The sequence below is a fragment of the Mandrillus leucophaeus genome, unplaced genomic scaffold, assembly GCF_000951045.1.
Source record: "Mandrillus leucophaeus isolate KB7577 unplaced genomic scaffold, Mleu.le_1.0 Scaffold1321, whole genome shotgun sequence".
Lineage (NCBI taxonomy): Eukaryota > Metazoa > Chordata > Mammalia > Primates > Cercopithecidae > Mandrillus > Mandrillus leucophaeus.
In genome coordinates, this window is record NW_012101279.1 from 166,765 (window position 1) to 193,328 (window position 26,564).

At 36.3% G+C, this 26,564-nt stretch overlaps 1 protein-coding gene across 1 annotated transcript in view; it reads right to left on the bottom strand.

The window, feature by feature from the left end:
• The window catches only part of STPG2 (sperm-tail PG-rich repeat containing 2), a gene marked incomplete at its 3' end in the record, with an annotated part of 269,635 nt that overhangs the window by 140,239 nt on the left and 102,832 nt on the right, over positions 1–26,564 (bottom strand). The window contains exons 6-7 of the mRNA XM_011972945.1: positions 14,138–14,297; positions 5,198–5,358 (exon numbers count right to left, since the gene is read on the bottom strand). Coding sequence (XP_011828335.1) covers positions 5,198–5,358; positions 14,138–14,297 — 321 coding nt within the window. The remainder of the gene's footprint in view (positions 1–5,197; positions 5,359–14,137; positions 14,298–26,564) is intronic.

Here is a 26,564-nt window from a genome sequence, read left to right on the forward strand (position 1 = left end):
CTTGAAAAAAGGTTAGACGAATGGCTAACTAGAATAACCAGGGTAGAAAAGACCTTAAATGACCTGACAGAGCTGAAAACCATGGCATGAGAATTTCATGATGCATGCACAAGCTTCAATAGCTGACTCAATCAAGTGGAAGAAAGGGAATCAGTGATTGAAGATCAAATTAATGAAATAAAGTGAAAAGACAATTTTAGAGAAAAAAGAAACAAACAAAACCTGTAAGAAATATGAGACTATGTGAAAAGAACAATTCTACATTTGATTGGTGTACCAGAAAGTGATGAGGAGAATGGAACAAGTTGGAAAACACTCTTCAGGACATTATCCAGGAGAACTTCCTGAACCTAGCAAGGGAAGCAAACATTCAAATTCCCACAAAGGGAAGCCCATTAGACTAACAGCGGATCTCTACACTGGCAGAGATACTACAGGCCAGAAGAGAGTGGGGGTCAATATTCAACATTCTTAAAAAGAATTTTCAACCCAGAATTTCATATCCAGCCAAACTAAGCTTCATAAGTGAAGGAGAAATAAAATCCTTTACAGAAAAGCAAATGCACCAAGCCTGCCTTACAAGAGCTCCCAGACAAAGCACTAAACATGGAAATGAACAACTGGTACCAGCCACTGCAATAACATGCCAAATTGTAAAGACCATCAATGCTATGAAGAAACTGCATCAACTAATGGGCCAAATAACTAGCTAACATCATAATGACAGGATCAAATTCACACATAACAATATTAATCTTAAATGTAAATGGGCTAAATGCCCCAATTAAAAGACACAGATCGGCAAATTGGATAAAGAGTAAGATGTAACAGTGTGCTGTATTCAGGAGACCTGTCTCACATGCAGGGACACACATAGGTTCAAAATAAAGGGACGGAGGAAGAGCTACCAAGCAAATGGAAAGCAAAAAAGAAGCAGGGGTTGTGATCCTAGTCTCTGATAAAACAGACTTTAAACCAACAAAGATCAAAAGAGACAAAGAAGGCCATTACATAATGGTAAAGGGATCAATTCAACAAGAAGAGCTAACTATCCTAAATATATATGCACCCAATACAGGAGCATCCCAATTCATAAAGCAAGTCCTTAGATACCTACATTAGACTCCCACACAATAGTAATGGGAGACTTTAACATCCCATTGTCAACATTAGACAGATCAACGAGACAGAAAGTTAACAAGGATATCTAGGACTTGAACTCAGCTCTGCAGCAAGCAGACCTAATAGACATCTACAGAACTCTCCACCCCAAATCAACACAATATACATTCTTCTCAGCACCACATAGCACTTATTCCAAAATTGACCACATAGATGGAAGTAAAACACTCCTCAGCAAATGCAAAAATAACAGAAACTCTAACAAACTGTCTCTCAGACCACAGTGCAATCAAATTAGAACTCAGGATTAAGAAACTCACTCAAAACCGCAAAACTACACAGAAACTGAACAACCTGCTCCAGAATGACTACTGCGTAAATAACAAAATGAAGGCAGAAATAAAGATGTTCCTTGAAACCAATGAGAACAAAGATACAACATACCAGAATCTCTGGGACACATTTAAAGTAGTGTGTAGAGGGAAATGTATAGCACTAAATGCCCACAAGAGAAAGCAGGAAAGATCTAAAATTGACACCCTAACATCACAATTAAAAGAACTAGAGAAGCAAGAGTAAATACATTCAAAAGCTAACAGAAGGCAAGAAATAACTAATATCAGAGCAGAACTGAAGGAGATAGAGACATAAAAAAACTTCAAAAAATCAATGAATCCAGGAGCTGGTTTTTTGAAACGATCAACAAAGTTGATAGACCACTAGCAAGACTAATAAAGAAGAAAAGAGAGAAGACTCAAATAGATGCAATAAAAAATAATAAAGGGGATATCACCACTGATCCCACAGAAAATACAAACTACCATCAGAGAATACTATATACACCTCTATGCAAATAAACTAGAAAACCTAGAAGAAATGGACAAATTCCTGGACACATACACCCTCCCAAGACTAAACCAGGAAGAAGTTGAATCCCTGAATAGACCAATAACAGGCTCCGAAATTGAGGCAATAATTAATAGCCTACCAATCAAAGAAAGTCCAGGACCAGACAGATCCACAGTTGAATTCTACCAGAGGTACAAGGAGGAGCTGGTACCATTCCTTCTGAAACTATTCCAATCAATAGAAAAAGAGGAAATCCTCCCTAACTCATTTTATGAGACCAGCATCATCCTGATACCAAAGCCCGGCAGAGACACAACAAAAAAAGAGAATTTTAGACCAATATCCCTGATGAACATTGATGCAAATATCCTCAATAAAATACTGGTAAACTGAATCCAGCAGCAAATCAAAAAGCTTATCCACCAAGATCAAGTTGACTTCATCCCTGAGATGGAAGGCTGGTTCAACATATGCAAATCAATAAACATAATCCAGCATATAAACAGAACCAAAGACAAGAACCACATGATTATCTTAATAGATGCAGAAAAGGCCTTCAACAAAATTCAGCAGCCCTTCATGCTAAAAACTCTCAATAAACTAGGTATTGATGGAATGTACCTCAAAATAATAAAAGCTATTTATGACAAACCCACAGTCAGTATCATACTGAATGGGCAAAAACGGGAAGTATTCCCTTTGAAAACTTGCACAAGACAGGGATGCCCACTCTCACCACTCCTGTTCAACGTAGTGTTGGAAATTCTGGCCAGGGCAACCAGGCAGGAGAAAGAAATAAAGGGTATTCAATTAGGAAAAGAGGAAGTCAAATTGTCTCTGTTTGCAGATAACATGATTGTATATTTAGAAAACCCCATTATCTCAGCCCAAAATCTCCCTAAGCTGATAAGAAACTTCAGCAAAGTCTCAGGATACAAAATCAACGTGCAAAAATCACAAGCATCTTATACACCAATAACAGACAGACAGCCAAATCATGAGTGAACTCCATTCACAATTGCTACAAAGAGAATAAAACACCTAGGAATCCAACTTACGAGGGATGTGAAGGACCTCTTCAAGGAGAACTACAAACCATTGCTTAACAAAATAAAAGAGTACACAAACAAATGGAAGAACATTCTATGCTCATGGATAGGAAGGATCGATATTATGAAAATGGCCATACTGCCCAAGGTAATATATAGATTCAATGCCATCCCCATCAAGCTACCAATGACTTTCTTCACAGAATCGGAAAAAAACTACTTTAACATTCATATGGAACCAAAAAAGTGCCTGCATTGCCAAGACTAAGCAAAAAGAACAAAGCTGGAGACATCATGCTACCTGACTTCAAACTACACTAGAAGGCTACGGTAACCAAAACAGCAAATATAGTACTGGTACCAAAACAGAGATATAGACCAATGGAATAGGACAGAGGCCTCAGAAATAACACCATACATCTACAGTAATCTGATCTTTGACAAACCTGACAAAAACAAGCAATGGGGAAAGAATTCCCTATTTAATAAATGGTGCTGGTACAACTGGCTAGCCATATGTAGAACGATGACATTTCATCCCTTCCTTACAGCTTATACGAAAATTAATTCAAGATGGATTAATGACTTAAAAGTTAGAACTAAAACCATTAAATCCCTAGAAGAAAACCTATAGGCAATATGATTCAGGACACAGGCATGGGCAAGGACTTCATGACTAAAACACCAACAGCAATGGCAACAAAAGCCCAAATAGACAAATGGGGTCTAATTAAACTAAACAGCTTCTGCACAGGAAAAGAAACTATTATTAGAGTGAACAGGCAACCTACACAATGGGAGAAAATTTTTGCAATCTACCCATCTGACAAAGGGCTAATATCCAGAATCTACAAAGAACTTAAACAAATTTACAAGAAAAAAACAACACCATCAAAAAGTAGACAAAGGATATCCTCAAAAGAAGACATTTATGCAGCCAACAGGCACAAAAAAATAGTCATCATCACTGATCATTAGAGAAATACAAATCACAACCACAATGAGAAACTATCTCATGCCAGTTAGAATGGTGATCATTAAAAAGTCAGAAAACAACAGATGCTGGAGAGGATGTGGAGAAAGAGGAAAGCTTTTACACTGTTGGTGGGAGTGTAAATTAGTTAATCATTGTGGAAGACAGTGTGGTGATTCCTCAAGGAACTAGAACTAGAAATACTATTTGACCTAGCCATCCCATTACTGGGTACATACCCAAGGGATTATAAGTCATGGTACTATACAGACACACATGCACACATATGTTTATTGTAGCACTATTCACAATAGCAAAGACTTGGAACCAATTCAAATGTTCATCAATGATAGACTGGATTAAGAAAATGTGGCACATATACACCATGGAATACTATGCAATCATAAAAAAGGATGAGTTCATGTCCTTTGCAGGGACATGAAGCTGGAAACCATCATTCTCAGCAAACTAACACAAGAACAGAAAACCAAACACCACGTGTTCTCACTCATAGGTAGGAATTGAACAATGAGAACACTTGGACACAGGGTGGGGAACATCACACACTGAGGACTGTCGTGGGGTGGTTGGCGGGGGGAGTGATAGCATTAGGAGAAATACCTAATGTAAATGACGAGTTGATGGGTGTAGCAAACTAACATGGCACATGTATACCTATGTAACAAACCTGCACATTATGTGCATGTACCCTAGAACTTAAAGTATAATGAAAGATAAATAAAATAAAATAAAATCATAATAAAAAAAGAATTCCATGTGTCACACAGAACTTTCTCCAAATTAGAAAGCTTTCCATTTTAAAGTCAATTGTCTAGTTTATTCTCCCTAAGTCTTCACTTCCCTGTATTAAGCATCTTCATTTTCTTCAAATGTTCTTTGGGTTACATGGTTTAAACTTACGTGCCTTCACCATTCTGATCACCTTCCCATGAGCACATCCCAAGAGCATACGTTTTCAAACACTATATTTTTCATCTCTAGAAATTCAATTTGTGTTTTTTATTTCTGCCATTTCTCTATTACTTAATATGTTCAATATTTCTTCTACTTTCCTTAACATATGGAATATGGTTATAATAACTATTTTACATCCTTTTCTATTAATTATAACATGCAATTTCAAGAGAACCCTAAGAGCTTGATAGTCAACATAAAGAATATTATTTTGGTATGAATGTATTACCTGATAATCAGCAGGCCCAGGGGTAGCAGAAGCTTCTTTCTGAACCAAGAAGAAAGTCCGAGGAGCAGAAGAACCAAATGCACTTCTCTTCTGTTTCTTTGAGCAGATATTTCTAACACTGGCAATTATAGTATTGTTCAAGATATTATAAAATCCAGGACCTAAAATTATTAAAAGTATCATATATAAGAATAAGCATGCTTTTATATGCATCTTTTGAACTGAGTAATTTTGCATTAAGGGTTTTTTATTTAGAAAAAACCCTCACGTATTTCTGGCATAAATGCAAAATGGCATAGTCACATTTTAAAATTTAGTCAAATTTTTATACAGTTAACATATACTTGCAGATATGGTTTGGCTGTGTCCCCACCCAAATCCCAGCTTGAATTGTTTGTAGTTCCCACAATTGCCATGTGTCATGGGAGGAACCTAGTGGGAGGTAATTGAATCAAGGGGGTGGATCTTTTCCATGCTGTTCTTGTGATAGTGAATAAATATCATGAGATCTGATGGTTTTAAAACCAGGAGTTTCCCTGTACGACCTCTCTTCTCTTGTCTGCTGTCATGTGACACATGCCTTTCACCTTCTGCCATGATTGTGAGGCCTTCCCAACCATGTGGAACCATAAGTCCATTAAACCTCTTTCTTTTGTAAATTGCCTAGTTTGGGGTATGTCTTTATTAGCAGAATGAAAACAGACTAATACAATAAATTGGTACCAGTAGAGTTGGACACTGCTGTAGATACCCGAAAATGTTGAAGCAACTTTGGAACTGGGTAACAGGCAGGGGTTGGAATGGTTTAGAGGGCTCAGAAGAAGACAGAAAAATGTGGGAAAGTTTGGAACTTCTTAGAGACTTCTTGAATGGCTTTGACCAAAATGCTGATAGCAATATGCACAATGAAGTCCAGGCTGAGGTGGCCTCAGATGGACAGATGGAGATGAGGCACTTGCTGGGAACTGGAGCAAAGGTGACTTTTGTTATGTTTTGACAAACAGACTGGTGGCATTTTGCCCCTGTCTTAGAGATTTGTAGAACTTTGAACTTGAGAGACATGATTTAGGCTATCTGGCAGAAGAAATTTCTAAGGAGCAAAGCATTCAAGATGTGACTTGGGTGCTGTTAAAGGCACTCAGTTTTATAAGGAAAGCAGAGCACAAAAGTTCACAAAATTTGCAGCCTGATAGAAAAATGTGACAGAAAAAGAAAAACCCATTTTCTTAGAAGAAATTCAAGCTGGCTGCAGAAATTTGCATATGTAATGAGAAGCTGAAAGTTAATCCCCAAGACAATGGGGAAAATGTCTCCAGGGCATGTCAGAGGTCTTCATGGCAGCCCCTCCCATCACAGGCCCAGAGGCCTAGGAGAAAAAAGTGATTTTGTAGACTGGGCCCAGGGTCCTGGTGCTATAGGCATCCTAAGGACTTGGTGCCCTGCATCCCAGCCACTCCAGCCATTGCTAAAATGAGCCAACATAGAACTCAGGTTGTGGCTTCAGAGGGTGCAAGCCCCAAGCCTTGGCAGCTATGTATGGAAATTCCTGTATGTCCAAGCAGAAGTTTGCTGCAGGGGTGGGGTCCCTTATGGAGAACCTCTGCTAGGGCAGTGCAGAAGGAAAATGTGGGGTCAGAGTCACCATACAGAGTCCCTCTTGAGGCACCACCTAATGGAGCTGTGAGAAGAGGGCCACTGTATTCCAGACCCCAGAATTGTAGATTTACCGACAACCTGCACCATGTGCCTGGAAAAGCTACAGACAAAACACCAGCCCATGAAAACAGCCAGGAGGGAGGCTGTATCCTACAAAGCCTCAGGGCTGGAGATGCCCAAGACTGTAGGAACCTATCTCTTGCATCAGCATGACCTGGATGTGAGACATGGAGTCAAAGGAGATTATTTTGGAGCTTTAGGATTTGACTGCCCCGCTGGATTTCAGACTTGCATGGGGCCTGTAGCTCCTTTGTTTCTGTCAATTTCTCCCACTTGGAATGGGTGTGTTTACCCAAGGCCTGTACCCCCATTGTATCTAGGAAGTAACTAACTTGCTTTTGATTTTACTGGCTCATAGTTGGAAGGGACTTGCCTTGTCTCAGATGATACTTTGGACTGTGGACTTCTGAATTAATGCTGAATGAGTTAAGACTTTGGGGGACTGTTGGGAAGGCATGGTTTGTTTAGAAATATGAGGACATGAGATTTGGGAGGGGCCTAGGGTGGAATGATATGGTTTGGCTCTGTCCCCACCCAAATTTCATCTTGAATTGTAGCTCCCACAATTCTTATGTGTCTTGAGAGGAACTGGGTGGGAGGTAATTGAATCATAGCGGTGGGTCTTTCCCGTGTTGTTCTCATGATAGTGAATAAGCCTCACAAGATCTGATGGTTTTAAAAACAGGAGTTTCCCTGCACAAGCTCCCTTCTCTTGTCTGCTGCCATGTGAGACATGCCTTTCACCTTCCGCCATGATTGTGAGACATCCCCAGCTACATGGAACTATAAGTCCATTAAAACTCTTTCTTTTGTAAATTGCCCGGTCTTGGGTATGTCTCTATCAGCAGCATGACCACAGGCTAATATACTTGCCATATGACCTGAAATTCTATTTCTAGGTATTTTCCCAAAAGAAATGAAAGGAACCCAAGTGTCCATCAGCTGATGAATAAGTATACAAAATGTGCTACACCCAAACCGTGGAATACTACTCAGCGATAAAAAAGAAAGATAAACACAACAATATAAATGAATCTCTAAAATATCATAAGTAAAAAAAGGCAGACTCAAAAGCTTGAATAATGTATAATTCCATTTTTATGTAAATTTAGAAAAGATAAAATCATAGCAGTAGAAACAGTTCCTAGGGCCACAGTGGGAATAGAGATTAACTGCAAAGGAACATGAAGAAACGTTTTAGGAATGATTAAAGTGCTCCAAAACATTACTGTAATTGTGATTGCCTGACTACATACATCTACCAAAACTCATCAAATTGTACATTTAAATGAATAATTTTTATTATGTATTTGGTATACCTCAATAGAGCAGATATAAATAAATAAATCTCAACACTAAGTTTTCAAAGAATAATACAGCAGCATTAAAATAAATTTCACAAAAAAATTAATATATCCTATCACTTGACCTCCCTATCACAAAAGTTATTTTAATTTTTGCCTTTTACTTTTCTGTGCATATTCATAACCTGGAATATTTTCCACAGTGGTAGTCTGAGTGAATTTAGGTTCATATATTTTTCATTCAAAATAATACAACTTTCTATGCTGTTGAAAAGTTTTTATCAAGACAGTCAAATATTTAAAACAAATACTTGAGTATGTTGTTTAAAAAATCAATTCTAGTGAGCAGCAATATCTATCAGATGCAATATAATATGCTTAAAGAACACTTAACTTGGTTGTACTCATGTTATCTGCATTCTGCTAAATTAGTCCTGCCACTAAATGGATATGAAAGTTCACTTAGATCTCATTTGTTTTTCTGGGCTTCAAGTTCCTCATCTAAAAATAATAGGAATTGATTAGATAGTATCTGTCCAAGAACAATCTACAAGATAAGGGGTTTACAACTAAATGTAAATTGACTATTTCACTAAGCATTTTGTAACTAGTCTTCCCAAATGAAGAGAGTGCTGTGTTGATTTATGTTCTGGTAGGACCTCTTCTCATCACAGGCAGGAAACAGTTGACAAAAGAGTGTCATTGGTTAGTACTGGGTTAGATGTCACTTTGGTTCATTACAGATCTAAAAGTGATTAAATCTTTCTGCATAGAAATATCCTTCATACTTCTGAGACATATAAGATTTCTCTCTAACTGTAAACAAACTCTTTCCAATTTTTCAAATATTCCAGTTCTATTCTATTCCCTAAAAATATCTATGAAAATTCTGTTGTGCCAACTCTCAAAAAACCTAAGCACTAATACATGTTATTCCTGCCGCCTTTCAACATTCTTCCAGTGGTAATGTTTAGGAAAATGATAAACAGAAAGTATAATGAAAACTATTTGAGCCACCACTTAAGATATACAAATAACAAGTAACTATGTCACATCTATCTCCCTTCTGGCTCAAGAGCATAACATAGCACTTTGCAGGAGAGCTTAAGTACTTAACATAGCATCCTCAGGGCTAGGGACCTCAGACATACACATCTCAGGTACTACCTCATTAAGCTTCTGACTTGGAAAGCCATTCTGATCATATGGTTCACTCACATTAGAACTTTCTTATATTTATCTTAGAGTTATTAAGTGTAGAAATGCCCAGGAACCCCAGATGAGATCTGCTATGGGAGAGGTAAAAGGTTTAGGGGTGCCTTATAACAGCAAACATTCTGGAGCTCCACATTAGGTGGTCAAATCTGCTCTATGACTGCTTTACAAGTCCAATTCATTACTGTACTCTAATAATTACATGAAAAGAAATCATATTTCCATGACGACCATTCTTACTAATCCTTAAAACATATAAGATTCTAGATTACATTTTAGAGTTCATTCTTAATTTAACTTGCCCTTTATAAATAAACTAACTTTGAAGAACGTATAATATTTTATTTGTAATATACTAGACCATCAAACTGACAGTAAGACCCAATCTTAGAGTAACTGGGTGACGCAATAAGTTAATATTTAGAAATAATTTGGATTTCAGATTCATGATATATAAATAAGTAACTCAAAATCAAAGCTGTTGGAACATTAAACTATTTTGAGCCTTAAAGGATTGTGTTTATGCAACCTGAATCACATGACAGACAGCTGTAACTTTTGTTCCTCTGATTATAGATTCACCTTTTCTTTATTCACATTTTTTCCTAAAATACTGTAAAATACTAAAAAGTGCCAGAGAAGACCCCTTGCCTCTCCACTATTGATCTTCATTATAGCTTAACTTTCCTTTTACTTCTCTGACACAAAGATCTCATGACTATCGCATTGTCTAAGATGGAATATTAAATCCACTCTTTTAAATTGGAAAAGGAAAACAGCTATAGCTAAACTGCTATAACTAATCAAATTGCTATAACTCATAAACCAGCTTTTTAAAAAATGTTATAATCCTATTAAATTTCTTTATTATCTGACTATAAGAATATAAGAGCAAGACCTTTTCACCTTTGGAGCACTGACCCCATTCCTTTGGAGTCTGTGTTACTTGAATAGCTATTCTAACCTTTGCACTTGAATAAACTCTCTTAAACTGGATTCTGACCCTTTTGATTATTTCAACTTTACAATGATAAACACTACTGAGCTAACCTCAAATGGCACTCTTAAACTAGTTGTACTTCAACATAGAGGCTCAGGGTTCCAAGACCAACTGTTTCAAGAGGCCCAGGTCAATCTGTAAAGCAAATGGTTTTATCTGAGAAGTGCTAGAGTATCACTTCCACTCCATGCATTGGTCAAGAAAGCACCAGGGCTAGTCAAAACTGAAGGGGATAAGAGAGACTCAATCTCTCCGTGGAATGAGTAGCAAACAATTATACCAAGTGTATTATTATAACCGAACTCTAAAATTTGTGGGAGTGACTTTGGAATCAGGCAATCGATCAGAAAGTAGAGCAACCTGATGAGTTAGAATAAAGGCCTTGAGGAGACTGTTGGTGATGACTTGAAAGACAGTGAGGAAAATGTTATTAGAGGATGGAGAAATGCAAACTGGTATTATGCAATGGCAGAAATTTTAGTAACACTAATGCTTGAGGTAATGAAGAAAATACCTAATGAACTGCTGGATTCTAACTAAGGAAATGTCCAGGCTCAATGTCAAAGTGCCAATAGTTCCTTTTATCCATGTGTGAGAAGGTATAGATAGAAGGGAAAGAGTTTACAGTGTTCAGTTTTCTAGAACTACCATTTGATCCAGCAATTCCATTACTAGGTATATACCCAAAGGAATACAAACTGTTCTGTTACAAAGACACATGCACGTGTATGTTCATTGAGACACTATTCACAACAGCAAAGACATGGAATCAATCTAAATGCATGTCAATGGTAGACTGGATAAAGAAAATGTGGTACATATACACCATGAAATACTATGCAGCAATAAAAAAGAATGAGATCATGTCCTTTGCAGAAACATGGATGGAGCTACAGGCCATTATCCTTAGCAAACTAACACAGAAACATAAAACCAAATACCACATGTTTGCACTTATAAGTGGGAGCAAAATAATGAGAACACATGGACACATAGAGAGGAACCACAGACAATGGGGCCTAGCAATGGTGGAAGGTAGGAGGAGGGAGAGAATCAGGAAAAATAACTAATGGGTACTAGGATTAATATCTGGTGATGAAATAGTCTGTATAAGAAACCCCCATGACACAAATTTACCTATATGACAATCCCACACATGTGCCCCTGAACCTAAAATAAAAGTTAAAAATAAATAAATAAAAAGTAATAAACTGTTAACTTTTCAAGCAGAATGTGTAAGAAACAGAAAGGAACTAGAATTTCCTAGATTTGAAAATAAACTCTTTTTCATCCCCAGTCTATCCAGACAACAAAAATCTCTCAAAGAAAGAAGTGGCTTAAAGGCAAAGACATAAAGCAGGATTTGGCTGTAAGATCTTTTGTTTAATTTTTAGAAATAGTTATGGTAATCCCTCATAGAACCTCTTGAAAAGGGGCCTTAAGAATCTTAAGGTCTTGTATCCTAGACGCTTTTCACTTAGACAATGATGCCCTAACAACCTAAGGGTGTTAAAAACAATAGTCTCAAAGGTGATACAAAAGAGACAAAATAGACAAAGGTGATACAAAACATGTAACAGTCTCACAGGTGATTTTAAAAAGTTTTCTAAGAAAATGTAAGTGTGGCTTTTACCTAGTGGATTTGATTATAAATTAATACAATCAGAAATTCATAGGTTTTATAAGAATAAAAGAGACAATAAGAGTAAAAATGAAAAGAAGCTGATAGAAGTAGGCTGAGAAAGCTACAGCTGCAAACACAGCCTATTTCATAGAGAAAAATGATGACTCAGAGAAGAACCAAGAGCCTAAAAGGCAGAATAAAGAACCACAGAAAATCATTCCCCCCAGAGAGTCCTACTGGATCCTCATCAAGGAAATGCTAATATGTACCCAGCTGAATTTCAGAATTGCTATGGTACTGTGACTGTTGTGGGCCTCCAGTTTTCCCTTTTCCTGAATAGGAGTGTCTGATCGGATCACCCTATATCTCTCCCACCACCTTATGGTGAATGAAACAACCCTCTCTTTGGTTCACAGTTCTGCTTATAGAGAAGGAGCTGTACCTTAAGAATCACACACAAGGATCCTCATCTGTACCTACACCTAACTTAGATGACAAGATCCGGGGCTGGGAGTTGTGGCTTATGCTTGTAATGCCAATACTTTGAGAGCTGAGGTGGAAAGATCATTTGAGGTTAGGAGTTAAAGAACAGCCTGGGCAACAAAAGGAGGCCTCATTTCCACATTTTTTTTTCTTTTTTTTTTTTTTTTTTTTTTTTTGAGACGGAGTCTTGCTCTGTCGTCAGGCTGTAGGGCAGTGGCACGATCTCGGCTCACTGCAAGCTCCGCCTCCCGGGTTCAAGCGATTCCCCTGCCTCAGCCTCCCCAATAGCTGGGACTACAGATGTGCGCCACCACGCCCAGCTAATATTTGTATTTTACTATAGATAGGGTTTCACCATGTTGGCCAGAATGGTCGCGATCTCCTGACTTCGTGATCCACCTGCCTAAACCTCCCCAAATTATGGGATTAAAGGTGTGAGCCACTGTGCCCGGCCAAATTTTTTTTTTAAATAGCCAAGCATTGTAGCAGGAGCCTGTAGTTCCATCTACTCAGAGGGCTGAAGCAGGAGGATCCTTTGAGCCAGGAGCTGGAGGCTGCAGTGAATTATGATCTCACCACTGCACTCCAGCCTGGATGACAGAGACAGAGAGAGAGAGAGAGAGATCATGTCTCAAAACATTTTTTAAAAAATTATCCTGGACTGTGAAATTATGACATAATTACATGAAACTTTTGAGTCCTTGAGAAGGAGTAGGTGCATGTAGGAACAATGTAAATATTTTTGTGGCCAAGGAATTGGTCATATAGATTAAAACTGGCCATCAATTCTTTGCTACTCTTCTCACTGAAAGATAAAGTTTCATGTCCTTCCAGTCAATATGTGCTACTCTGAGTGACTTAATTAACTAACAGAATGCAGAAGACATGATATCCTGAGAGTTCTGCGGCTGGGTCATAAAAAATCTCGCAGCATCTGGTCAGGTCTCATGGAACCCTAGGCCACCACGTTAAATGTCAGGCTGCCCTGAGGCAGCCATGCTGGAGCTAAGTACATACTTTGAATAATGGACCCATCTGAGCCTTGCCTTCTAGCCATCTTACAAAATAATGAGATATAAGAGAAAAACCTGTTGTTTTAAGCCACTAAGATTGTTGTACAGCAATAGATACCCAGAACTGTATGTCAGCAATTTTATAATTTATTTTGATTCTATATTCTTAGCTCTGAACACTAGAATATCCACTGAGAATACCAGAACATGTGATTGTAAACCTCTGAAATAAAAAGTTTAACAAAACTGAACATCATAAATTATATTACTAATAGTGACCACATAGTTGATATATTATGTTGTTCATCTGCCAAGAAAAAGTCAGAAAATTTACCAAATAAAGAAAAACAATAGAAAATTATAATTAAGATGTGCAGAATGTTAAATTGAAATCTTACTAAAACTGTGTATTATTTTTATTTATCTGCGTTTAATGTATAGTGAATGCTTTAAAAAATGTTGACTTAAAATGACACCAACCATAGGACAAAAAAGAAAACATACTCTCTGGTGTATCCATCTTGTTAAGAATATTAAGTTACTTTATAAAGCCAAAGAGTAGACATACAGAGATAAATTGCTAACCTGGCATTTCCTCTGTCCTGATGTCCTGTGTGAATCGAACAGCACTTTGACCAAATGGAATATTTTTCAGTCCTGATGTTTTCTTCAAGGACGTGAGAGCAGTTCGAGGCTCATTATATGTGCCTGGAGCCGGGGTGATTGATTTCACAGGTAAAAATCTCTAGTGAAGAACAGGAAAATGTGCCAATAAGAAACTATAGTACATTTTGATACTTCATGAGTTAAAAGCTGCCTTTTGAGTAATATAACATCTGTACTTAATTTATTTCTTAATGGAGTGAAGAAAATGTAGATGAATTAAGATCTTGTACCCATCAAAACATAAAATATATAGCTTTTAGTAAAATCACCTAAATACTAATATAGTAATGTATTACGTGCCTTACTAAGGCAGACAGACTTTTAGAAGGAAATAATCTCAACATGAGATTCTAGATGATAGTGTAGGGATAATTATCATACTCAAAATATTCTGCCAGTTAATATAAATAAAAAACTATATGATCTAACCCTTTATTTTATGTGATCAAATTATATTTATTGAAAAAGTTCCTCAACATGTATATTCAATTAACTCAACAATATCATTAGATATCTCAAAAAAAATCTTAGATTCAGTGGTTTATCAATTCAGTTGAACTTATAAACTTATTAACATATATATAAAAAATGTTATATATATATAACTATGAACTCATGAGATACAGCATTGTATAATCTTTTTTTTTTTTTTTTTGAGATGGAGTCTCATTCTGTCACTCAGTCTGGAGTGCAGTGGCGCGATCTCGGGTCACTGCAACCTCCACCACCCAGGTTCACACCATTCTCCTGCCTCAGCCTCCCATGTAGCTGGGACTACAGGTGCCCGCCACCATGCCCGGCTATTTTTTTGTGTCTTTGGTAGAGCGGGGGTTTCACTGTGTTAGCCAGGATGGTCTCAATCTCCTGACCTCCTGATCCGCCTATCTCAGCCTCCCAAAGTGCTGGAATTACAGGTGTGAGCTAGCATTGTATAATCTTTTTAACTTTTTATTTGAAAATAATTTCAAATTTACAGAAAAGATAAATGAATAAAAGTAATACAGAAAATATGTGTATAACCTTTACCCAGATTCATCCATTATCATGTTACCTCATTTGCCTTTTTTTCTTTGCCAGCTCTATCTCTGTTTTGTCTGTTTGTCCTTCTCTTTCAGTCTCTGTCTCTCTTACTCTGTACACACACACACACACACACACACACACACACACACATATTTTGAAAGTTACATATGTCATGGTTCTTCACCCATAAATACTTCAGTATATATTTAGAAAAAAAATGTGGATATTTTCTTACATATCCACAGTACAGTTATCAACTTCAGTAAATGTATCAATGATCTAATGCTTTCATGTAATCTAGGATTCATATTCCAAATTCGTCAGCTGATCTAATAAGGCCTCTATTGCATTCTTCCCCTTCAGTACATAATCTAGATTAGAGTCATATTGCTTTAGTCATCATGTCTCTTTTATCTCCTTTAATGTAGGAACATTTCTACAGCCTTCCTTTGTGTTTCGTGATTTTAACATTGTGGGAGAATCACCCTTCTGTACAATAGAATCTTACTTACTTGAGGTTTACCTGATATTGCCTCATAATTATATCCAGGTTATACATTTCTGGACAGACTACTTGGTAGGTGATGCATGGCTTTCCCAGGATATCATATCTGGAGATATGATGTCTGCTGGCCTTCACTGGTAATTTTAATTTTGATCAAATTTAACACTGTCTCTATATTTATAGTAAGTACTTAACATTCTACTGAAAGCAAGTGCTCTCCCTTCTCCTTCAATTATTTACTTCATTATCTAGCTATCTACTTACCTATCTATAGTCGACCCTTGAACAACATGGGTTTGAACAATGTGGTTCCACTTATATACAAATTTTCTTCACTTTCTGCCACCCCTAAGATAGCAAGACCAACCATTCCTCTTCTCCTTCCTCCTAGTCTATTGAATGTAATGACAAGAGCTTTATAGTAATTTACTTCCATTTTATAAATAGCAAATACATTTTCTCTTCCTTGTGATTTTTAATAACATTTTCTTTTTTCTAGCTTACTTTATTGTAAGTATACAGTACAAAACACATATAACATACAAAATATATGTGACTTGACTATGTTATTGGTAAGGCTTCTGGTCAACAATGGCCTATTTGTAGCTAAGTTTGGGAGGAGTCAAAAATCATATGCAGATTTTCAAATGCATGGAGGGTTGGCATCCCTAATCTGTGCATTGTTCAGAGGACAACTGTACTTAGTTGTCTATTTATTATCCATATTGACTCATGAATGCCAACATTAATGATTTATAATTTATTATTGAACCAATGGGGGGCACTTCATGTTGTTTCCTATGTCACTGTGATATGCTCTCATCATTATTTTGTTTAGAACTTACTTTCTGACATAAAGTGTTACACTTTCCTCTTCCACCTACCCTGGAATCAGTTATTTCTCTGAGGAATCCTTTTTCTTTCAGTAGGAACAGAATTAGAGACCAAGATCTGGGCACAAGATGTGTCCCTTGCTACTGGGGTATCTTTGCTTCTTGGTTCATTTAGCAGACAGAGCTAGAACATACACACATTCACAGAGAATGAGAGAGAGAAACACACACATACATATATACACTCATACATAGACACATGAACATACATACATTTACATGTGACATATATATGCATATATTCATACATATAAATATATATTAAAAATCATGAGTTCACATAAAAACCTTCAAATCCATCCCACAAGGTCCTCTTTCACCTCCTCCAATCCATTATTGTATGCACCTTCCTTAACAATGAAAACCATACCTCAGAATATCAACTTTTTTGCTGAAACTTGTGATATATCTAAGATAGTTTTATGATTGCTTTATCCATACCATCTCAATAAATCAACCTACTAAAAATAATTAAGAATTTGTTTCCAATTCTTTTTTTTCTTTTTTCTGAGACAGAGTCTCATTCCTTCACACAGGCGGGATCTCTAGACTCACTGGAACCTCTGCTTCCTGGGTTCAGAAGATTCTCATGCCTCCTCCTCCTGAGTAACTGGAATTACAAGTGCATGCCACAATGCCTGGCTAATTTTTGTATTTTTAGTAGAGACTGGATTTTGCCACGTTGGCCAGGCTTGTCTCAAACTGCTGACCTCAAGTAACCCACCCGCCTCATTTGTTTCCATTTGCTTTCAGTTTAGTTATTAACTTTTCCGATTCTTACTGATTTATTTTTATTTTTGAATATATAAAACATTGAAATCTTTCCAAAAGATAAAATACGTATTTTTATTAAAGTGTAGTCAAAGAAGTGTTACGCCCCCTGTTGGGGATGCTGCACCACTTGGGACAGAAAAGTCTCAATTTGCAACATTTGCTGATTTCCATGGTGTAAATACACCCACAGCAGTGGCTAATTTCACACTACCAACGTAATGTCAACCAGCTTGCAAAACTCCTGGAAACTTAACAGTTGGCTCTTGCAAGCCAGTACAAATAAACAGCAGCATACCAGTGCTTGCACTTTACCTCCTCACCATCCCTTGTAGATAACTAACATCATTGTTTTCTGGTTTATCTTCATCGTGTTTACATAGCCAAGTAGTTATGTGTATGTTTTCCTATTTTCCTATATTTCTTAGACAAAAATATAGTACAACATATATGTTCTTTTGAGTTGTGTAAAGTAGGTAAATATTAACACTACTAAAATAACAATTTATTACTGGAAGTACAAAAAAGGAGTCTCAAATTTATTTTCCTAAATACTATCTTATTATTTTAGATGCTAAGTGAAATTTTAAAATGATAATTTTCAACCGTGACTGCATATTAGAATTACTTGAGGAATTAAAACATATATATTGCTGTTTAGGCCCTATTCTGAACCACATGAATCAATCTCTGGAAGGAAGAACAAAGGGCATGTTGGCACTTGGGTATCAGAATGTATTTAAATTCCTCAGATGTTTTTAATGTGCATCCCGAGTTAAGAGCCATTGCCATAAAGGAAATACTATGTATTTAAAATTAATAATTGAAGACATAAGGCAATTCGGTGCATTTAGATAAAATGCCTGACAACTCCTAAATCAATAACTAAAATAAGCATCTCAGAAATGTATCTGTCTTTATTTCTACAAACCAGAAATTCTGTGCTCTAAGTCTACTTTGTTAATTGTGTTACTTCTTTTTCTATCATAATCATATACATATATATATATATATTCACATTCAAATAAACATTAACACTACCCCTAGTAGGTTATCCTGTTTAGTTTTAATTCTTCCATATCTTTTACTGAAGAACCATTATTCTTTGTCCCATTATCCCCTTAAACCAAATTGATATAATATTCTTTTCTATTTCTAAAAATATATTTTAAAATATGATTGTGTCAAGTGATATAAGGTTAGGGCTATATATCAGATTAACAGAAACAGTATAAAGTACTTTTAAAAAATCAAGGGCACACATACATGCACAGGCACATGCGCAAGCGCACGCGAGCGCGCGCACACACACACACACACACACACAGAAAATATCCTGTCTTCCCCACATCCATCTCTTGTAGTACCTTAAGTATCATTAAGTTGCTTGATGCAGAAATCTAGTATTCATTCTTGATTCCTCCCAGTCCCTCATAACAACATCTAGCCCATTAAAAAGTCATGTTAATTTTAGCTCCAAATATACCTGCAATCTATCTACTTGTCTCCAAGGAGGTGTCTCTTAAGTACAATAAAATCAAAGTAGTCATCTATAGTCACCTGAAGGATAATAATCTTCCCAAGTTAAATAAGATAATCACAGCTGTACATACCATAGGTGGATAAATTTCACAATTACTTTGGTCTGGAGGCTGCCACATAATAAAGGTTTGCTAGTATTATAATTATCTTGCCTTGCAAATATGTCAGATACCTTCAAGTGCTCTTAGTATATTCCTAGGAGTATGTGAAATGGTTACTGCAAAATATATTCTATGACTGTTGTATCACTAGTGAAGGTCCCAGTGGCAATTGTAGAAATGACCTATTGCCAGGCTCCACAGAATGCCCTCAGAACCTTTTCAGAAAGAGATGCAAGCCTATATAGCTTACATGTTAACACTCCACACATTCATTAACAAAGCATATTTTTAAAAAGACTAAAGAAGACATTTCTTATAAACTGAATTGAACATTCATATATGCAAATTTGCTTAATAGAAAATGTTTAATAGATGGTTCTATTCAAATATTCATCTGTGTATTTCTAATTTTATTTCAGTTCATTTTACCAATATGTTTTGGTAATATATTTTTCTCAGACCATGTCTATTTCCAATTTGCTTAAATATCACTTTTCTTCTTATAACCTTTAAACGTCACTGAATGTGTTGCTGGCCTCACATTATGCCTATGAGACTCAATATATGAAAATGACTGTAGACCATTACCTGGGATTGAGAAAGAAAAGCAGGGGATGCATTATTTGCATTTGGTGTCATACTTTCTGTCTTCTGAAATTGACTTTTAATATCATATTTTCCAGGCCCTGGTACTCCCTAAATCACAAAAAGAAATACATGTTCTCATTAAGAAAGGATCTATAGCACCTAAGGGAAGAGTTGGCTAAATATCTGAACCACAGTCACAGAGTTTTTAAGTGAATTCCTATATAATATTACCAAAGCACTACATTAAAAGGCAAGCTGGAACAAACTTAAGAGCAGCAAAAAAAAAAAAAAAAAAAAAAAAAAAAAATTTCCTTAGCGAAGCAGCCCTTGAACCCAAAAACACACTACCTGAAACTTTGCTGCCCTCTACTGATAAAGCTCAGAAAAAAATTATCCAGTTCTTCACATGATTAAATACTAAAATGAAAGAAAAATGACTTCTCTAGTTCTTCCATTTAAAAGTATACAGCTAGCTCATCTCTAAAAAATTTTGTACTGTCTTTTTTAAATGTATGTAAATCAATGTGTTTTTTCCAACAAAAAGGCTCTAGGAAATAGTTTCACTACATATGGTAACTGTAAGAAATTAAGCTTTTAACTAGATACATTATAACAGATAAGAATTAATTCAGTAAGTTCTGAGGTTGAGTTTTGTATTTTCTTAGTCATATAAATAAATATTAAGAAGTACTATTTATTCATCATCAAATATTTTAAGTACATTGATAAAGTACCTTTTATACTAAAAAAACAAAGTTAGATTCAAATCTTCTGCTTCATACATACCTAAATTATTTTTCTTTGTCTGAAAGAATTACTCCTTGATTTACTAATTGAATAATTGGCTTATAAATTAGATGTATAATGAAGTTCTATCATTATATCCTGTCATTTCTATCTTTATAATATTTCCAAATCCAACCACTTCTCCACCTCCACAACTACCACTCTGATCAAAGCCACCACCATCTCTTACCTGAATTACGGTAAAAGTCCCCTAACTGTTCCCTGCTCCAATCCTTGTCCACCTTCAATCTACTGACATAGCAGCTAGTGAAGGAGCTGTTGCACAATCCGAGTCAGATTGTATCACTCTGCTTCTCAAACCCACCCAGTGGTTGCCAATCTCAGAAGACAAGCCAAATCCTTAATACGGTCTGAATTACACACACATACACACACACACACATACACACACACACACATTACCTCTCTAGCCTCATCTCCTACCTCTCTCTCCCCTCATTCACTTTGCTATATCTCTTCCTTAAACAGATCAGGCATATATCCGCTTCAGGACCTTGGCATTTGGCAGTCTGTCTGCTTCAAATGTTCTCTGCAGATTACTCCTTCATTATAATCAGATCACTACACCATGTCACATTCTCAATGAGTCATTTCCAGGCCACCCAATCTAAAATTTCATTACCACCTCCAAACAATTTATGTTCCCTTCTCTGCTGTTTTTAAGCGTATCATTTATTACTATCCAAAATAAGATTTTCTGCTATACTCTAAGCTCCAGAAAGGCCGGGTCATTTTCTTTTTCTGTTTTGCTCACTGCTATATCTCTAGAGTATAGAAGAGTATAGAAGAGTACCTGAAACACAGTAGGGTTCAGTTAATATTTGCAAGAAGACCGAGATCATGCCACTGCACTCCAGCCTGGGGCACAGAGCAAGATTCCGTCTCAAAAAAAAAATAAAAAATAATAAAATAAAAAATAAAATAAAATATTTGCAAGAAGAATCGATGTGTACATGAATTGAATCCTACATTTCCACTGACTACATTATGAATTTGATGATGAGTTCCTATTGAAAATAATCTGGCTCCAAATAAGTGCATTAGCCATTTCTAATTCTTATTTTTTGTTGTTTTTGTTTTTCATTTTTTGAAATGGGGTCTCACTCTGTTACCCAGGCTGGAGTGCAGTGGCCCAGTCTCACCTCACTGCAACCTCTGCCTCACGTGCTCAAGAAGTCCTCCACCCCAGCCTCCTGAGTAGCTGGAACCACAGGCATGCGCCACCAGGCCCGACTAATTTTTGTATTTTTGGTAGAGATGGGTTTTTGCCATGTTGGTCTTAGGTTCCCCAGGCTGGTCTTGAACTGAGCTCAAGCAATCTGCCCGCCTTGGCCCCCAAAGTTCTGGGATTACAGGCGTGAGCCACTGTGCCTGGCCAGCCACTTCTAATTATGATAAAATATGTAAATCCTATGTATTTTTTTAACCTGATAATTTGGGAGAAAAAAAAAAGGAGAAACTAAAAATTTATGAAAAACTAATACAGAAGTATCTTTTATTTTAAATAGGTTAGATTCTAAAAAGTTATCCAAAAGTTCATGACACCTTGGCTCAAATGAGCAGATTCATGCCATTATTTGCTGGCTGGTAGAAAAGATGCACTTCAGCAATGATACATAAGATTTTTTTTATCTACCAACTTGTAGTAAGTTAAGTTCAGAAGAAAAGAAACTTCTACAAAATTCTGTGGCTATATAAACCTGCAAAATATGCAATAAATATAGAAATATGGGGTGTATAAATTCAAATACATAGCATTAGCCTGTTTTCTGAAGCTATACAGATATGCAATATCCTTCTTCTCCCTATACAGTAGTCCTTCCTTATCCAGAAGGGATAGGTTTCAAGTCTCCCAGCGAATGCCTGAAACTGAGGATTGTATGAAACCCTATATACACTAAGTTTTTTTTCCTATACATACATATCTATGATAAAGTTTAACTTATATTTTAGGCACAGAAAGATTAATAACAATAATTAATAATAAAATAGAACAATTATAATAAATACTGTTCACAATTTCACAGAAGATTCATACTTACTGCAGATCTTAGCAACCTCAACATGTAATTTCTTTCTTTCCTTATTGTCAATAACTTTCACCTTTCCAAAGAAAGCACTTTACAACTTCTCTTTGTCATATCCCACTTGATAGCATCACTACTCTTGCACTTTGGAGCCATTATTAGTTAAAATAAGAGTTCTTTCAACACATGCACTGGAATACCCCAACAGTCAATCTGATAACCAAAATAGCTACTAAGTGACTAATGGGCTTCACCTACCAGGTGGGACAAAGCAAGAAGTTGAGATATTTCATCACACTACACAGAATGGTGTGCAATTTTAAACCAAATTGTTTACTTCTGGAATTTTCCATTTAATATTTTCAGACTATGGTTGGCCAAAAGTAACTAAAACCATAGGAGGTAAAGGTGCAGATAAAGGGAGAGTGCTATACAGGCCAACGTGATCAAAATGATCAGCTACTAACAAACCAGAATTACTTTTCTACTATTTTCAACAACTGTATAAGTGGTCACTACTAGGGATCATAGGGAAAAGATTACATGTGAATTATAAATGAATATACTTCAACTTAAGAAGACTTTCTTGCATAAAAGGACAAATGAAATCTTGAATCCTTCAAGAAATACTTCCTTTTTCTTTTATTCTGTTTTTTTGTAAAGATCTTAATGTTATGGAACTTTCCTTCACTAAAATAACATAGAACAATCAAATGAGGTCCTTGCTTCTAAAAAGCTAGGTTTAGGATTTAATAAGCCACTTAGAAATAAGCTCCAAAATAAGTCTGTGAGAACTGACCACTAAAGGACAGGTTTCCACTTATGACATTATAAAGAAAGTAAAAACACTTTGAAGAGACCAACCCTAGGCAAAGGTTGAAAATCCTGTTTTCCAAATTGTGACCAACAGACAACCTGCATTAATATCAACCTATTAAATACATAGCCCCCCAGTTCCCATCTTAGACCCAGTAAATCAGAATCTTGTTGAGTATGGGAATCTACTTTTTAATAAGCCCCACAGATGATTCTCAAGCACAGTAAAGAACCACAGACTGGAACAAAATGAATCACTACCATAGCATCTTTTACTAATCACATCTATTCTAAGGAAGAAGACCCAGATCTTAAAAGTATTCTGCTGTGGAAACAAAGCTTAAAAATTATTGAAACAGGTTATTTATGGCATCTTTTCATCTGTAACCTAACAAAAAATGGTTTTCTTTCTTTAAAAGCTGAAGTGTGATCTTCCATTTGATCACATTATGTGCAGGGATTGGAAAACTGGGAAAAACATACAGCTTAAACTTTATTCCTACACCATCATCAGTAATGATTATTACTATCATTTTTTTTCTTAGGTTTTGGGGAAGCAGATGTTATTTGGTTACATGAATAAATTCTTTGGTGGTGATTTCTGAGATTTTGGAGCACCCATCACCCAAGCAGTGTGTGCATTGTACTCAATGTGTATTCTTTTATCCCTCACCTCCATTCCACCCTTTCCCTCAAGTCCCCAAAGTCCATTGTATCATTCTTATGCCTTTGAGTCCTCATAGCTTAGCTCCCACTTATGAGTGAGATTGGGTTTCCATTTCTGGGTTACTTCACTTAGAATAATGGTCTCCAATTCCATCCAGATTGCTATGAATGCCATTATTTTCATTCCTTTTTATGGCTGAGTAGTATTCCATGGTGTGTGTGTGTGTGTGTGTGTGTGTGTGTGTGTGTATATATAATATCACATTTTCTTTATCCACTCATTGATTGATGGGCATTTGGGCTCCGTCCATATTTTTGCAATTGCAAATTGTACTGCTATAAACATGTGTGTGCAAGTATCTTTTTTGTACAGTGACTTATTTTCCTCTAGGTAGATACCCAGCAGTGGGATTGCTGGATCAAATGGTAGATCTACTTTTAGTTTTTTAAGAAATCTCCACACTGTTTTCCATAGTGGTTGTATTAGTTTACATTCCCACCAAACAGTGGGAAACTGTTCCCTTTCCACCATATCCATGCCAACATCTGATTTTTTTTTTTTTTATTTTTTTATTATGGCCATTCTTGCAGGAGCAAGGTGGTAACACATTGTGATTTTGAGTTGCATTTCTCTGACAATTATTGATGTTCAGCATTTTTTCATATGTTTGTTGGCCATCTGTATATCTTCTTTTGAGAATTGTCTATTCATGTCCTTTGCCCACTTTTTGATGAAATTGTTTTTCTTCTTGCTGATTAGAGTTCCTTATAAATTCTGAATATTAGTCCTTTCTCAGATGTATAGATTGTGAAGATTTTCTCCCACTCTATGGGTTGTCTGTTTACCCTGCTGATTATGACTTTTGCTGTGCAGAAGCTTTTTAGTTTAATTAAGTCTCATCCATTTATCTTTGTTTATGTTGTGTTTGCTATTGGGTTCTTGGTCATGAAGTCTTTGCCTAGGCTAATGTCTAGAAGGGTTTTTCCAATGTTATCTTCTAGAATTTTTATGGTTTCAAGCATTAGATTTAAGTCTTTGATACATCTTGAGTTGGTTTTTGTATACAGTGAGAAATGAGGATCCAGTTTCATTCATTCACATGTGGCCTGCTAATTATCCCAGCACCATTTGTTGAATAGGGTGTCCTTTCCCCACTTTACGTTTTTGTTTGCTTTGTCAAAGATCAGTCAACTGTCAAGTTTTCTGGGTTTATTTCTAGGTTCTCAATTCTGTTCCATTGGTCTGTGTGCCTGTTTCTGTATCAGTACCATGCTGTTTTGGTGGATAGCCTTGTTGTATAGTTTGAAGCCGAGTAATGTAATGCCTTCAGATTTCCCCAGATTTGTTCTTTTTGCTTAGTCTTGCTCTGGCTATGTGGGCTCTTTTTTGGTTCCATATGAATTTTTGGATTGTTTTTCCTAGTTCTGTGAAGAATGATGGTGGTATTTTAATGAGAATTTCATTGAATCTGTAGATTGCTTTGGCAATATGGTCATTTTTATAATATTGATTCTACCCATCCATGAGCATGGGATGTGTTCCATTTATTTGTGCCATCTATGATTTCTTTCAGCAGTGCAGTTTTCCTTGGAGAGGTCTTTCATCTCCTTGCTTAAGTATATAACTAAAATTTTTTTTAAGCTATTGTAAAAGGGTTGAGTCTTGATTTGATTCTCAGCTTAATCACTGTTGGTATAAGCAGAGTTACTAATTTGTGTACATTAATTTTGTATCCTGAAACTTTGCTGAATTCATTTACCAATTCTAGGAGCTTTTTGAATGAATCTTTCAGGTTTTCTAGGTATATGAAAATGTCATCGGCAAATAGCAATAATTTGACTTCCTCTTTACCAATTTGGATACCCTTTATTTCTTTCTCTTGTCTGATTGCTCTGGCTAGGACTTCCAGTATTTTGTTGAGTAGAAGTGATGAAAGTGGGAATACTGGTCTTGTTCCAGTTCTCAGGGAGAATGCTTTCAACTTTTTCCTGTTTAGTATAATGTTGCCTGTGGGTTTATCATAGATGACTGTTATTACCTTAAGGTGTGTCCCTTCTATGCCAATTTTGCTGAGGGTTTAATACTAAAGGAATGCTGGATTTTGCCAAATGCTTATTCTGCATCTGTTCTGATGATCAAGGGATTTTTAATTCTATTTACGTAATACATCACACTTATTGACTTGCAGATGTCAAACCATCCCTGCATCCCTGGTATGAAACCCACTTGATCATAGTGGATTATCTTTTGTATATGCTGTTAGATTCTGTTAGCTGGTATTTTGTTGAGGATTTTTGCAGCTGTGTTCATCAGGGATATTGGTCTTTAGTTTTTTCTTTTCTTTTTTTTTTTTTTTTTTTGTTATGTCCTTTCCTAGTTTTAGCATTAGGGTGATACTGGCTTCATAGAATGATTGACAGATGATCCCCTCTCTCTCTATCTTGTGGGATAGTATCAGTAGGATTGGTACCAATTCTTCTTTGAATGTCTGATAGAACTCATCTGTGAATCCATCTGGTCTTGGACTTTTTATTGTTGGTAGCTTTTTAATTATCATTTCAATCTTGCTGCTTATTACTGGTCTGTTCAGAGTTTCTCTTTCTTCC